General features: G+C 38.0%; 1 protein-coding gene across 2 annotated transcripts in view; it reads left to right on the forward strand.

Moving 5' to 3' along the window:
- Window positions 1-16,734, forward strand: part of tln1 (talin 1) — a 60,655-nt gene that overhangs the window by 4,234 nt on the left and 39,687 nt on the right. The window contains exons 2-7 of one of the 2 annotated variants that reach the window (XM_006797313.3): window positions 12,594-12,657; window positions 14,375-14,537; window positions 14,889-14,986; window positions 15,241-15,370; window positions 15,533-15,685; window positions 16,424-16,566. In XM_006797313.3, coding sequence (XP_006797376.1) covers window positions 14,408-14,537; window positions 14,889-14,986; window positions 15,241-15,370; window positions 15,533-15,685; window positions 16,424-16,566 — 654 coding nt within the window. In that variant the 5' untranslated portion in view covers window positions 12,594-12,657; window positions 14,375-14,407. The remainder of the gene's footprint in view (window positions 1-12,593; window positions 12,658-14,374; window positions 14,538-14,888; window positions 14,987-15,240; window positions 15,371-15,532; window positions 15,686-16,423; window positions 16,567-16,734) is intronic. The other variant, XM_006797314.3, reaches the window with a different exon arrangement.

Raw genomic sequence — 16,734 nt, forward strand, 5'->3', positions numbered from 1 at the left:
TCCTTTCAGAGGGGTTAGTTTGCTTATAACTTTCTAGAACAAATCCCAATTTTGATGCTGAAGGCAAAAAAGGAAACTTTACCCTAGCCAGGAGATCAGATCAGATCATGACTAGGTGAGTTCAAATGAGCTGCCTAAATACAGGAAAGCCAGTTGGGACACCTCACTTACTCAAGAATGAGTAGCTGGCTATGACACAAGAGCATGGGAACCATTGATTGCCTTCTGAACAGACTTCCAGTGACAGATGTGGAAACAGGAGAGGTACAAGTCGAGTCAGTCTATCCACTTGCAGTGCTGGGCAGCTGAGTTTCCATGGGGCTTTGGAGCAGGGAAGCTTCAGTCATTTCAGCCACCCAGTGTTTTACCTTATCATCTTGGAAAGGCTAGAGCATTGAATGGTTAGGAGCATAAGACCACATAACCAGCCTAAAAAGACACTACTCTCTGTATAGTCTTTTTAAGATACCAATTAAGAGCTCTCTTCGATTCACCATGAAGACAGATTAGAGTAAATGATAAAATCATAAAATTCCCCAGCAAACAAAGTAGCATCTGGGTTCATACTGGCCAGATCGTAGTGTAAAAATCAGGAAGAGAACCCAATGCAGGATACACATGGGCAGAGTAAAATCCAGTTTGGGAGGGTGTAGGCAAAAGGCAAAGTCCATAGAGCTGTCCAAAAGGAAATGAGAAGTTCACAAGGGAAAATAACAAAATCATGAGGAATGCTGGGAAGCTTGACTAAGCAAGTTTACCAGATGACAAGTGGTTAGTGCAAAGCTGGAGCTGTATATACTAAGACCAGTGGCTAACTGAAAACAGACATGGTAGGGCAACAAAGCAAAGGCTGGAAGTATAACTAAGTTAGGTGTAAGACATACAGAAATTTCAAAATAAATCAGGAAGTAACCAGATATACAGTTGGTGAGATTAATCAGCATACAATCAAGGATGGAAAACTAATGCAGGAAGTAAAATTGACAACGATATATGATGTACACAGGAAAATAACAAACACATGCGGTTTACAAGTAAGGTGCAGTTGGTATTCACAAGTGGACAGATATTAGTTGAACTGGTGAATTGTTATTAACTTATAATATTTCTCCTATTCTTTATTTCATTTTTAAAGTTCTCTATAGTTTTAAGAGCCTTTGTTATATGTTTAAAATTGCTAACAGGCATAAGGCATAATTCTTACACCTGGCATTGTTCAGTGTGGGCCATGAAGTGCATCTTTAATCCGTTTGATCACAAACATTATCCCACACCGTCTAATCTGGAAGTTTTCACATTAAACTTTGCCAGCGTCATCAACACTGCTGCTGTTGTGTTATCAGTGTTTCTGTTTAAAACTGGGGGCTGTGGGCTTAATGTTGTCATACTTGTTATTTACACTTTTTATTCGCTGCTCCTAAATACGTTTGTATCTTCTGGTCAGTTTTTAGAAATATAACAAATGTGGGTGAAAAACTCAGGTATACATTGTTTAACACATCTGCACACTACAGAGCCGTGGATTAAATGAAGCATCAAAGCAAAGAATTTGTGTGGAGAATTTTTTGTAATTGACTTATTCGAGTTACTTAATTAATCGTTGCAGTTGTAATATAAACTTTAGGTAAATTCTTTAGGCAAAACTTTAAGAACTGCAGCAAATAAAACTTGTGTATAAAGTGGGTTTTATTGTCATTCTTCTATATGACAACTATACATTTTAACAAAATGTTGTTTCTCCAAGACCTTTATGCAACTCAAAATGATTTATGTGATTTTAAAATTCAAGTTCAATTCAATTTTATTCATATAACGCCATATAATGCTGAAGATGCTTTATATTGTAAGGTAGACTTTACAATAATACATACAGAGAAAAACCCAACAATCAGATGACCCCCTATGAGCAAAAACTTCCTTTTAACAGGAAGAAACCTCCAGCAGAACCAAGCTCAGGGAGGGGCGGCCATCGATTGGGGTAAGAGAAGGAAGACAGGATAGAAGACATGCTGTGGAAGAGACAGATTAATAACAAGTGCGATTTAATGCATAGAGGTGTATTAACACATAGTGAGTGAAAAAGGTGACTGAAAAGGAAAATGCATCATGGGTGTCCCCCAGCAGCCTATGTCTATTGCAGCATAACTAAGGGAGGATTCAGGGTCACCTGGTCCAGCCCTAACTATATGCTTTAGCGAAAAGGAAAGTTTGAAGCCTAATCTTAAAAGTAGAGATAGTGTCTGTCTCCCGAATCCAAACTGGAAGCTGGTTCCATAGAAGAGGGGCCTGAAAACCAAAGGCTCTCCCTCACATTCTACTTTTAAATACTCTAGGATCAACGAGTACGCCTGCAGTGCGAGAGTGAAGTGTTCTAATGGGGTGATATGGTACTACAAGGTCATAAAGATAAGATGGGGCCTGATTATTTAAGACCTTGTATGTGAGGAGCAGGATTTTGAACTCAATTCTGGATTTAACAGGAAGCCGATATAGGAGAAATATGCTCTCTCTTTCTAGTCCCTGTCAGTACTCTTGCTGCAGCATTTTGGATTAACTGAAGGCATTTCAGAGAGTTTTTAGGACATCCTGATGATAATGAATTACAGTGGTCCAGCCTAGAAATATGCATGAACTAATTTTTCAGCGTCACTCTGAGACAGGAAATTTCTAATTTTAGAGATATTGTGCAAATGGAAGAAAGCAGTCCTACATATTTGTTTAATATGTGCATTGAAGGACATATCCTGGTCAAAAATGACTCCAAGATTCCTCACAGTGTTACTGGAGCCCAAGGTAATGCCATCCAGAGTAAGAATCTGGTTAGATACCATATTTCTAAGATTTTCAGGGCCGAGTACAATAACCTCAGCTTTATCTGAATTAAGAAGCAGAAAATTAGCGGCCATCCAGGTCTTTATGTCTTGAAGACATTTCTGCAGTTTAACTAATTGCTGTGTGTTATCTGGCTCCATGGATAGATAGAGTTTTTTGCCCTCTGCATAGCAGTGAAAATGTATACTACAGTGGGGCAAAAAAGTATTTAGTCAGCCACCGATTGTGCAAGTTCCCCCACTTAAAATGATGACAGAGGTCAGTAATTTGCACCAGAGGTACACTTCAACTGTGAGAGACAGAATGTGAAAAAAAAATCCATGAATTCACATGGTAGGATTTGTAAAGAATTTATTTGTAAATCAGGGTGGAAAATAAGTATTTGGTCAATAACAAAAATACAACTCAATACTTTGTAACATAACCTTTGTTGGCAATAACAGAGGTCAAACGTTTACTATAGGTCTTTACCAGGTTTGCACACACAGTAGCTGGTATTTTGGCCCATTCCTCCATGCAGATCTTCTCAAGAGCAGTGATGTTTTGGGGCTGTCGCCGAGCAACACGGACTTTCAACTCCCGCCACAGATTTTCTATGGGGTTGAGGTCTGGAGACTGGCTAGGCCACTCCAGGACTTTCAAATGCTTCTTACAAAGCCACTCCTTTGTTGCCCGGGCGGTGTGTTTTGGATCATTGTCATGTTGGAAGACCCAGCCTCGTTTCATCTTCAAAGTTCTCACTGATGGAAGGAGGTTTTGGCTCAAAATCTCACGATACTTGGCCCCATTCATTCTGTCCTTAACACGGATCAGTCGTCCTGTCCCCTTGGCAGAAAAACAGCCCCATAGCATGATGTTTCCACCCCCATGCTTCACAGTAGGTATGGTGTTCTTGGGATGCAACTCAGTATTCTTCTTCCTCCAAACACGACGAGTTGAGTTTATACCAAAAAGTTCTACTTTGGTTTCATCTGACCACATGACATTCTCCCAATCCTCTGCTGTATCATCCATGTGCTCTCTGGCAAACTTCAGACGGGCCTGGACATGCACTGGCTTCAGCAGCGGAACACGTCTGGCACTGCGGGATTTGATTCCCTGCCGTTGTCGTGTGTTACTGATGGTGACCTTTGTTACTTTGGTCCCAGCTCTCTGCAGGTCATTCACCAGGTCCCCCCGTGTGGTTCTGGGATCTTTGCTCACCGTTCTCATGATCATTTTGACCCCACGGGATGAGATCTTGCGTGGAGCCCCAGATCGAGGGAGATTATCAGTGGTCTTGTATGTCTTCCATTTTCTGATGATTGCTCCCACAGTTGATTTTTTCACACCAAGCTGCTTGCCTATTGTAGATTCACTCTTCCCAGTCTGGTGCAGGTCTACAATTCTTTTCCTGGTGTCCTTCGAAAGCTCTTTGGTCTTGGCCATGGCGGAGTTTGGAGTCTGACTGGTTGAGGCTGTGGACAGGTGTCTTTTATACAGATGATGAGGTCAAACAGGTGCCATTCATACAGGTAACGAGTGGGGGACAGAAAAGCTTCTTACAGAAGACGTTACAGGTCTGTGAGAGCCAGGGATTTTCCTTGTTTGAGGTGACCAAATACTTATTTTCCACCCTGATTTACGAATAAATTCTTTACAAATCCTACCATGTGAATTCATGGATTTTTTTTTCACATTCTGTCTCTCACAGTTGAAGTGTACCTCTGGTGCAAATTACTGACCTCTGTCATCATTTTAAGTGGGGGAACTTGCACAATCGGTGGCTGACTAAATACTTTTTTGCCCCACTGTATGTCTTCTGATGATGCTGCCTAATAGGGCTGTTCGATATAACGATATATATCGGATGATGATATAAAAACGTCTATCGTTTCATTTTACGCTATCGTTTGTTTCGTGGTGTCGCAAAATAAACTGTTTAGGGCAATATTTTTTCATTATTTTGATGGTCACTGTAGTGGCTATATTAATTTCTTAAAGTTCTCACTTTCTCTTATATTTAATATAACCACACTACAGACAAACAAGCGCTTGTTTTTATGCTTTGTCGTTAGCAACAACAACGGTAAAACCACCGCATGTCCGCTTGTTTATTTTCCACATAAACCTTTCACAATAAAGCTCAAGATCCTGTTGAGACTTTTCAAAATAAACCGAATCACGTGAAAGATGCAGAGTATTTACGGATGAGAAGAAAAAAGAGCCGTCAGGTGCTAAAAAATAAACCTTAGACTCAAATGTTAGAACAGGCTTTTCCCGCAGCACGCTGTGTAATAAATACTCACAAAGAAAATGGCGGCCGTTACAACCTATGTCTAAAAATGTATAGTTTCATGCATCAGTTAAAACACTCGACTCCAGATAGGAGACGCCCAGCTGGAAACACTTCAAGCAAGTCGAGCTGCCTGAGATTCACAGAATTAACAGAAAATGTTACATTTTTGTGATTTATATCGTTATCGGACGGTAGATGTCTTAATATCGGGATATGAGATTTTGGTCATATCGCATAGCCCTACTGCCTAAGGAAAGCATGTATAATGTAAACAGAATTGGTCCTAGCACTGAACCCTGTGGAACTCCATAATTAACCTTAGTATGTGAAGAGGACTCTCCATTTACATGCACAAATTGGAGTCTATTAGATAGATATGATACAAACCACTGCAGCGCAGTACCTGTATTACATACATACAGTATGCTATAATTGTTCTAATAGGATATTAGGATATTATGGTCAAACAGTACTGAACGCTGCGCTGAGGTCTAGCAGGACAATAACACAGAGGGGAGTCCACTGTCAGAGGCCATAAGAAGATCATTTGTAACCTTCACTAAAGCTGTTTCTGTGCTGTGATGGGCTCTGAAACTCTTCAAAAATGCAAATATATAGTTGTGTTACACAATGGTTATATATGAAGGGCAATAAATATACCTGACAACATGTACAAAGAATTTAGAGAGTATTACATTTGGCTAATCTCCCATTTAAGATTATCTTCTCCTGCACCTCTTCATTGCTTTAATGTAGCTGCTATTTTTTAAATCATTCTTTGTGTTATTACTTATTTGTGTTGAACCTTTGCGCCTGGGCTATTGCTTATGCTTTTTCTTGTGCTTCTGCTTTTGTTGCTACTTCTGTTTTTTTCTGTTTCTTCTTCCTCTTCTGCTGCTACTGCCTCTGCAGAAAATTACTGGTACCACTTGCTGATTTACCAGTCGAGCAACCAAACTGGTCCATCATCAATCTTGTATTTTGAGGATTCAAGTGGTTTCCTGACAGTTTTTCTGGGTTTCCAAGGCCAATAATTTACAGTTTTGTCTGTAAGCTCCTGGACAGTAAACATTTTTTTTTAATTTTGCCTCTGCACACTGTCACAGTGGATTTTAAATCACACAAAATGTGATTAAGAGCAGACTTTAAGCTTTTAAGTACATTGTCAAACATCACCAAATACTGTTTCCTTCCTTGTGATGCTTTAGCAGGCTTTTACTGCAGCCACCTTCAGTTGCTGTTAGTTTCGAGGGTTTTCTACTTTCGGTTTTGGGTCATTTCGTGTCAAATAATTGTGAGGCCTGTGGTCAGCCAGCTCACATTTATATATCATATATCAAATGCTAAAAACTAGTTACCTGCTGCATAACATTGTCTCCATCATATCTGATATATGATATGGTGTTTTTCTAATCATGAACTATGCCTTCCCTTTTCCATACTTTTCTCTTGCAATCATTAAGGTTTATCTTGGTTTCATCTTTACAAAGATGGGGTTTTTTTGGACAGGCCCTTGTAGATGCTTCCTTTCAAAGTGTAATCTGCGTTGTTGTACACCATAGGTGTCAAACTCTGGCCCGCGGGCCAAATTTGGCCCGCAGCCTAATTACATTTGGCCCGCAAAGCCATACCAAATTACTATTAGAGCTGGCCTACTGGTATTATACAGCTAATATATATATTGTTTAGTATTAAGCTTTGCTTGTTCCATATTCAGTTTTTCAGCAAAACTTGTTTGAGTCCATAAGAAAAGATTCATTCTTATATCTGGAGGAAGATTTTTTTTTTCAATAAATATTAATGTTAGCCTTTGTTCCAGTTTTGAATTTTGGCCCACTGTGTATTTGAGTTTGACACCCCTGTTGTACACCATCTAAATTTGAATTCAAGAGGTTGCTCAGTGTTCCATGTTTTGTGGTTTTTAAGGCCGTTGGTGTCGCTTAGCTGCTCAGTACATTTCTTTTTAAGAATGTACCAATTTTCCCATACTAATCTTACTTTTTTGCTGTCTCTGATTGCTTTATTTTGGAGGTCTTTAAGCCTAAAGAATATTTCTTCACTTACATCGATATCTCTTTGGATTTCATTTATCAAATGCAAGTTCAACACTCAATTCAAAATTCAACAACCAATTTCAATTTTTTTTCTCTAATTTGGTCAAGATACTAACCCTAAATTGCTCTCCGATGCGTTCATTGGAGTATAAATGTGTATGAATGGTAGTTAGGAAGCACTAAGAAACTTAGAAGACAGTGCTTGTGTGAATGGGTGTGATCGGGTGAATGAGGCATGTTGTATAGAGCTCTTTGAGTACTCTGGGAGAGTTGAAAAGCGCTATATAAGAATGAATCTCTTTGTGAGAGTGTGATTGTCTCTGAAACATAAGACTGAAGTTATACTAAAGGCAAATGCTGCTATTTTAACTTTCCTTCACCCGTATAAATTTCCCTCAAACAAGTGAAATCTGATCTGTACAGTACAGACCAGAACAGAAATAATTAGCCTCATTTCCTTTTTCCCCCCTTTTATAAATTCCCTTATAGGTTTCCTGTTTACTCTAGGGTATTGTTTTGACAAAACCTTTTAGTGCACTGAATGGTCAGATTAAAAAAAAAAATGTATGAAATGCTTAAAAAAAAACAAGAGAATTGGAGATTTTTTCTAGTTGGGGAATGGTATAATTACTTTATATGAGCATGTGTAGACTATAGAGTCGAGAGGAAATGTAAGACTGGGAGATGAGATGCAAAAGTTCAAATGCGGTCGTTGTGGTTACATGTTTAAGATAGGCTGTAACAATGCCACTGGGTTATTTTCACAGTGTCACATCAGGGTAAACACAGCTTCAATTTACAATAGTACAGCAAATGTGCATTAGCAGAGTGAAAGTTGTTGTGAAAAACTACCAGTAAACTACCAGTAAAACAGTAAAACTTGTATCCAACTACAGTTGGATACAAGTGTACTAGTTACCTCAGCTCTGTAATAAGGACACTGTAATGACTTTGTTATTGTGTTATGTGCTCTGGAGCTAGAGCTGTGTCTACATTTCTTTGACTCAAGAACTCTTCTATTAGTATCAGAATGGTGCCAATGCCAATAGTGATGATCAAATGTGATATAAGCAGCAACCTTAAACTGAAAAAGTGTTTCTCATGATGTCCATCCATCCATCCATCCATCTTCATCCGCTTTATCCGAGGCCGGGTCACGGGGGCAGCAGCCTAAGCAAAGCATCATGATGTTTGTGTTGATAATAGTTAAGCAATTTCTGCTTCCTTTTTCTGTGGTACCAAGTGGCAAAAAATTACTTACTGAATTATAAAACAAAAATTCAAAACACGTTTTATTAAATTTAAGATTCTTATTAGAGCAGGTAACTACTCTAAAACAGGTTGTCTTGTTTTGAGCCTGATGAAGGTTCTGCAGTGACTTTAAGCTGGTTGCCCACATTGCAGCACAGCAGGCAGCAGAGACTGTTGAAGGCCACGATCACAGGAAGTTTAAAACTCTACCATCTGTATACGAAGCTACACTCCGTGGTTGCAAAGACTTGTATTGCACCACTGTGAACTCCTGGTAAACTATTCTTCACCATAAGTGGTTTTACTTTAGCAATAATATATGTCCACCCAGATGACCTCTTTCTTAATGTCCACAGATGTCCTGAGGTTACACAACCAAAACAAATTAAATCTGTTATTTCACTTTTTTCTTGTTCTTACATAGAAAAAGAGAAAAATGTTTTACTTGTATTACTATTATTGTTGTATTACTATACAACAATTGAGATCTTTCTGAAACTACTGGTCTAAAAGTAAGAAAAACCAAACACCAAATCTTTCTTTATTGAACTCTACAGTACAGTGGACTGTATTATAGTCCACTGTAAGTAAAGGTGTAAGCAAAAATACAATCATGTAAATCAGTAAGCAGTTGCTTTAATGTAACAATCATAGATATTACTCAATAAATAATTTGGATGTAACCCCCCAAAATTCCTATCTGGATCCTTTTGGAGACTGTTGAGGCAATTTGATTACAGTGAACTCAACATTAAGTTGAAAAAAAAAAAAACCCCCAAAACAGTTTAAAATGATCTGAGTATTGTGGCCAGGCAAAAGGAAGCAGCCTGCTGTAATGGCTAATGTGATGGCTGCGTGGCTAGTGAGTTAAATATATTTTTTAAAAATAATTATCTTCCTTTGGCGCTGGTTTAGCTCACTGTGATGAACAGGCGACCATATACACATGGCTTAGAATGGCCGGCCTGGCTTCGAGTCCAACCTGCAGCCCTTTGTTGCATGTATTTCCCTCTTTCTCTCCCTCTATAATAATAAATGACAAAGTTTTAGAATAATAATCTTTCAGAAAAATGTTGTTACTTCTGCTTCTCTCGGCAAACTCCTAAAGATGGGTGGTGACCATGGTGGCCATTTAGAAGTCGGCCATCTTGGATACAACTTTTGTTTTTTCAATAGTAAGAGGGCCATGTGACACATCAAACTTATTGGTAATCAGAGATGGGCAGTAACGCGTTACTTGTTTACTGCGGTGTTGCTATCAGTGTGTGAAGAGTGGGAGAAGAGGGTTGCATTGACAATCCAACACAATGGGCAGCACATTGAACACATTTTATAAGTGGTCAGAAACTTGTAAATAACTCATGCAAGAATAAAGTTACGTTGAAACCAAGCACACCATTGTTTTTCTTGTGACATTACCAATAAGTTTGATGTGTCACATGGCCCTCTTCCTATTGAAAAAACAAAAGTTGTATCCAAGATGGCCGACTTCTAAATGGCCACCATGGTCACCACACATATACTAATGTGCCACAAACACGACTTTAATATCACCAACCATTCCCATGTTATTACGGTGTATCCATATAAATGGCCCACCCTGTACATCGGGATATGCCAAACAAAAATCACATCTAGCGCACATAGGGCTGTAGAACAACAGGAAAACAGAAAAACAAAACAACTAGACCTAGTCCTTGTTTAGTCGTTTGAAAATTAATTTTAAACTTTGCACAATTTCTGATTGTCCCTCAACATAATATTTCCTTCATAACTGTGATATGTTTCATTGCAACTAAATTAGTACATTTTCATTTTTTTCAAACTTGCACACCACACAGTTTAAAAAAAAAAGAAGAGTAAGCTAGACATTTTTGGAAATGGCTGATACTGGCAGAAATGACTGTAGCCAGAACTATAGTGAGGATGTACACAACGTACTTATCAGCCCTGAAGACTAGTTAAGTGAAATGTTTCATTCTGGCCTGAAAAGATAAGTTTTTGAAATAATCCTCTCGTTGTTAGTGGACAGTTTTACAGACACGTTAAAAAAATTGGGTCAGGCCTGTAGTACCCTAGATAAAGACTGAGGTATAGAGTATCTGAATTCCATTGATAGCTTGGATACTTGGCTTTAGGATGACAGCTGGCCACTGTCACTTTGCAGAGGAAGTCTGGCTTTGACTAACAGGAAGTCAAGTTAGCCACACATTTTTTTCTTGTAAGAACCAAGTCATGTTTTCTGGAAAGAGGCATTAATTCTGTGTTATTGCAAAGATATATTTTAAGCACTATGAGGAGAAAGTACCTTCAACGGCTAACTAATTTTATACTTTAAAAGCCCAAACTTGGAATCCCTTTTGCAACAGCTGGACATTTTTTATATCTGTACCATTAAAGAATTGTGTTTTCATTTGTGATATTGTTTTACAGTGTTTTTAGAGTACACTAAGACCTTTACTGTGCTATTTCTCATTTTTAGCAACTGCAGTAATTACTGTTGTGACCTCGCACTTCCTCTTTCAGTCAGGGTGGAGTGGGAAGCATTTACAGTACAATTTCTGAAGTCTGTAGACTTGCAATGTTTTTAAACAAGATTATCTTTCAGATTTCGAGCTGGTGTTAAATAAACAGGAAGATTTGAATGTTGAAGTAGCTTTTGCTCGATAATGGTCTTTGAGCATTTAGAGCTTTAAAGTTTCTACATTGAATAATATTGAGGACTAACACTGACTAAACGTGAACATTGTAACTTTGAAACTTGAAGGACTAGGATGAGCTTTAGATTAGTAAGCTTTGTCAACAAACTGACCCAATACTCACTGCAGACTTCCAGCTAAGTCACTGCTGGGCATGTGTGGATGTTAGAGATGCCCATATATGGCATTGAATGTCTTTTAAAAACAGGAAATGACATGTAGACAGCTGATTAGGAACTCGAAAGAATGCTGTCATTCCACAGCAGAGGAAGAGGAGTGGGTTCATTTCTAGAGATGAACCCACTCACTTGACCGACAGCTGCACTCCTCCTCCAATGCATGCACGCGCGCACGCGCGCACACGCGCACACACACACACACACACCTAAAATAGCTATTAATAACATGTAAAAATCTTTTACATCAGAAGAAATTATTCATATCATACAATAACTGTCTGCAATGCAACACATCTCTCTAGCAAAGAGTAATCTGTTCTCTCATGCTAAGTTTACTTTAACCCTGCACTCATGCTCACATAAATACCACACCAATTTATTGCAGTGTCCACTACAACTTGCGCTGTTCTGCTGAGCCACTTTGATGTACTCTGATATTTGCTAGTCTGTTTCAGTGCATTTAGTACTGCTGATTATATTTAAAATTTAAATTCTGTTTTTGCTTGTTGATTTTCATATGATTATATTTCAAATATTTCTTTCTATATATTGTTTACATTTATGCTTGTTTTACTGTATTTATATTAATTTCAGATTAGTTTATACTTCAGCTGTATTTAACAATTTTTAACTGACGTAATGTAGGATGTCCCAACTCTTATTTTTCTTGCCTTGTCTTGTCCTGTCTTATTTTGCAAAGCACGCCACACCTTGCCACACTTCACCAAACAGAAACACACCAGTTATGTGGACCTTCTCACTAGTTACACGCTTAATTCTGACATTAATTTCACTAAAATGGATTAAACTAATGTTTTATTTTATAACATTTTTTTAAAAAGTGTCTGCAGTGTTATAAAAAAAACAAAGAAATCAATCTCTAATATACAAACACATTCCAATTCCCTTTGTGTATTCTTTCAGTTGAGCAACAGTTTCTGCTTTATTGTCAGATAAAATTCTTGAACTCTACTAGATTCCATTTGTGGGATTTATTGGAACATGTATGTGTGCAAACAGGGACTGAGCACTGTCTAAAGCTTGTGTACCGTATTCACAGTTGGCTTTTGGAATAGAACATTTAAATTACATGTCATATGTTGTGTCAAAAAGTGAGTTTATCTGCAGCTTTATATTTCAAATAGGACAACATTATTATGGTGTGGAATTGCAAGAGTACAAAATGCTGTGGAACTGTGTTTTGTAAGACGGTTATAATGTAAAAGCATATCATTATGTCATTGAAAATGTTGGATCAATAAAAAAAATCGTATATCTGTTTATATTTGATTTTCCTCAGCTAGGTAGAAGAAACACAGAGCTGATCATCTGAGTGGCTGTTACAAAAAATTGGTTCAAGTCAGGTAAGTATTTTATTCATCTTCTTCATGATCATGTCAAATAGTAAAATCATAATCAGGAGCCCTAACAATGAGAAGCATATTTACAAGTTAGCCTTTTTAAAACCATCCATCCATCTTCTTATAGCATGTTTTTCTGAAGTATAGTATGAAAACATTTTCTCCAACAAAACAAAACAGTCTTTTAACATATAGTGAGAAGTACTCACTGATATATGACAACGATATATGAATGCTCCAGACAGTGGCTCATCTCACTCAGCCTGTTGTCACACTGGTTTTTGTCAGAAAGCAGTTTGATTGTCATTTGATAGAGCAAGTAGACAGTAGGGATGGCACCGGTAGTAACCAGACCGAAAAGCAGCGCACATTTCGGTGTTTTTTTTTCCTGAGATGTCATACACTTTGGATTCTAGCCAATCATCTTACCTTTCCAAGGATAGTAGGCTTGCCCAGGTACGTACGTTCTTTTAGAGCCGAGCTACAGATTAAAAATGCCCAAGGCAAAGCGGTCAAAAGTCTGACTGTACTTCACAGCAAAAGATGCAAACTCAGCAGCCTGCAACAAGTGCTTCAAGGAGATACTGTGCAAAGGAGGTAACACCTCGAATCTGATGAAACACCTGGCGATGCATAGCATTTTTTAAAAGCTGAGAAATGCACCGTATTTGGTATCAGATAAAACCTAAGCGATACCCATCCCTAGTAGACAGTGGTTCCATCCCTGGGTTGTGTGAGAATAGATGAATATGACTTGTAGTAAAAAGCAGTGCTTGAGTACTCAGAGTTGTAGAGTATGTGTATAACCAGTACATTTGGCATTGGTTTGTTTGTTTTTATTTGTTTCTGCAGTAACCAGCGGTCATGTTGCTAGCTGTACTTTTTAGGTTGAATCCCCTTTATACTACACAGGGAGCAAGATGGTGAAAGAGTGTTATCAGGATGCGAGTCTGACAGTGTCACAGTGATAAGTAAAATGTCATTTCAAAAAAGCTGAAAAAGAAAATCCCCTACTCTTTATTTCCTTTACCTCTCATTGCTATACAACCTCAGGATCTTGCATGAAGAAATGACAAAGAATCTCTCACAATGACAAAGCCACAGAGAGTTGTTTTCCAAAAAAAAATACCTTTACTGGCATTTAAAGGGTTAAGAGACAAATTTTTTTTATTCAGGAACCGGAAAACTGGATTTTCAGTTAAAAACTTTTTTTTAAACTTGTTTACAGCCTTATATGTGACACATGTAAAAAAAAAGATCTAGAGGTGGTGTTTCTCACTTTAACCTCAGCTTAAGACATGGGGCTGAGAGATTAGTTTTCACTTCCTACTAATGTGAAGTTCTTTAGCAGAATGTCATGTAACGGAGTACCAAAATAAAATATATTTATGAATATAGCAGTTCTTGTCATAGCTATGTGCAATGAGAATACCTTTGATGTAGAGAACTTCCTGCTGTGTGCTACTTGTGAGAGGAGGCAGCTTTGACATTATTTAGAGTATACAGTTACAGCTGTTCTACACTTGCAGTTAAAACCTCCTTTTAACAGGAAATAAGGTGTGTGTGTGTTTATCAAAAAGTCTTTTTTTTTCAATAGACTTTATATGTCTTTCAGATTGAGTTGTACTATTGGTATTGTGACTGTGAATTAAATATGATATTTCACTGTAATGGTACAGTTGACATGTTACGACTAACTACTTTATGGATCCTCATGCAGGTGTGAGTTGGGTGGAGGTGCAGAGCAGCAATCATGGTGACCCTGTCATTAAAGATTAGTGTGGGGAATGTAGTGAAAACTATGCAGTTTGAGCCCTCCACCATGGTCTACGATGCCTGTCGCATCATCAGGGAGAGAGTCCCAGAGGCACAGCTTGGCCAGCGTAAGTTCTCTTTCTTTTTTTTACTTCTTACTTCATCAGAACTGATTGTTGGATTGTTGACATGGAGAAATTGTATGCTGCATATTGCACATAGACTGATCAGGCATGACATTGTAACCACCTGCCTAATATTGTGTCAGTCAACAGATTAGACTAGAATGGTCACATTTTGACTTTGGCAAGCTGATGTGAACCTGTTAAAACATGTTTGTTTGAAAGACTAATCCACTAATGTGATTTACATGAACAGGGGACTAGCATAAGTACTTCTAGTCTACTGTCTGGAGATCCACAGGTATGGCAAGAAATAGAAATCCAGCGACTTAATCAGCGTTTGTGTTTCTTCTACAGCAAATGACTACGGACTGTTTTTGTCTGATGAAGATCCAAAGAAAGGCATCTGGTTGGAGGCTGGAAAGGCTCTGGACTACTACATGTTAAGGAATGGGGTAAGGAAGTATATCACACATTCAGCTATGACTAACTGTTAAATTTATGAATTAGGATGCATTTGTGATGATTTGTGAGTACTAAATACACTTTCACCAAGGGACATCACTGGTTTCTTTGCTCTAAATTAGCTGAGTCAGGTTGTTTTTGTTTATTTTTGTGAGTATTGTGAGAAATAGCAGGATCTATTTTAAATCTATTTCAAAGTTTCCAACAAAATATCAGCAGCTGGTCTGTTGCCTCTGTCTGACAGGACACTCTGGAATACAAGAAGAAGCAGAGGCCACTGAAGATCCGCATGTTGGATGGGACAGTGAAGACTGTAATGGTGGATGACTCCAAGATTGTCAGTGACATGCTGATGACCATATGTGCTAGAATAGGTCAGCTATAAGCCACACACAGCTCACATTTCCAGAACAAGATGTTGTGTGTTGTTACAGGTTTATTGCTTTTTTCCCCACCTACCATGAAATTCTTGTGTATATATAATGCTGTGTAAAATGTAAAATAAATGTAGTAATTTCAATCTGTTTGTATGTCAGGTATTACAAACTATGATGAATATTCACTGGTGCGAGACATTGGTGAAGAGAAGAAGGAGGAAACCACAGGAACCCTGAAAAGAGACAAAACTCTTTTAAGAGACGACAAGAAAATGGAAAAGCTGAAGCAGAAACTCCACACAGATGATGAGTGTATGAGAAATACAAGCCTCCATTCTAATGCTCTATAACACACTTGCTTAACCAAAGTGTGTGTGCCGGGTCACCTTCCACATCTTCTCTAGCTCCTCTCTCAGCTTCTTGTGTTCCATTTTCCTGTTGTTGCTATTGCTTGGTATTACTACCTCTATCACTACAACCTTCTTCTCTGCTTGTCCACCACTACTATCTCTGGTTAGTTAGCCATCACTATCTTGTCCGTCGGGATCTGGAAGTCCCAAGGGATAAATATTTAATAATAAATAAATAAACTAATCTACCAAATCTTCACTGCCACATTCTTTAACTCTGTAACTCTGAAAGAATTTGGAAAGACTAGTCTTTTTTCTGTCTGGAAACACATTAGCCAATCCTTATGCTGAGCTTTATCCAAAAGAAAAAAAAACTTTAACCAATTTTTCTGAGTAAATTCAATGTCTGCTTTCCAAACTGGTATGTCTGCTTCTGAAACTCCTGTCCCATACGACGTTCATGGGAGAGGAGATTATAACAAAGTGTTCTGCTTAAATATTATGGTGTCATGAAACAGGAATGAGAAACATTTTTTCCAGAGAGTAAGCAATGTGCTTTATCTGAATCAAAATATGGTTACAGATTACAATGAAAATATGACTTTAAAAAAATTCACCTTGATGCTAAAACATTTTGACTGGCTAATATATTTCTAATATTGGTCTTTATGGCATCCCGTTTGGTTTGGGCTTTCCGTAGTGAACTGGTTGGACCATGGACGGACACTGAGGGAACAGGGCGTGGAGGAGACAGAGATGTTGCTGCTGCGAAGAAAATTCTTCTACTCAGACCAAAATGTGGATTCCAGAGATCCTGTCCAGCTCAACCTGCTTTATGTGCAGGTACAGAAAAACATTGACATTGACTTTCTTATTGACATTATTTATTATTATTATTATTATTATTATTATTATTATTATTATTATTATTATTATTATTATTATTATTATTATTATTATTATTATTATTATTATGGATAGACATTATGCAGTCTTGAGCCACCCCTCATT

Source organism: Neolamprologus brichardi, chromosome 7, assembly GCF_056152115.1.
Source record: "Neolamprologus brichardi isolate AB-2024 chromosome 7, ASM5615211v1, whole genome shotgun sequence".
Classification (NCBI taxonomy): domain Eukaryota; kingdom Metazoa; phylum Chordata; class Actinopteri; order Cichliformes; family Cichlidae; genus Neolamprologus; species Neolamprologus brichardi.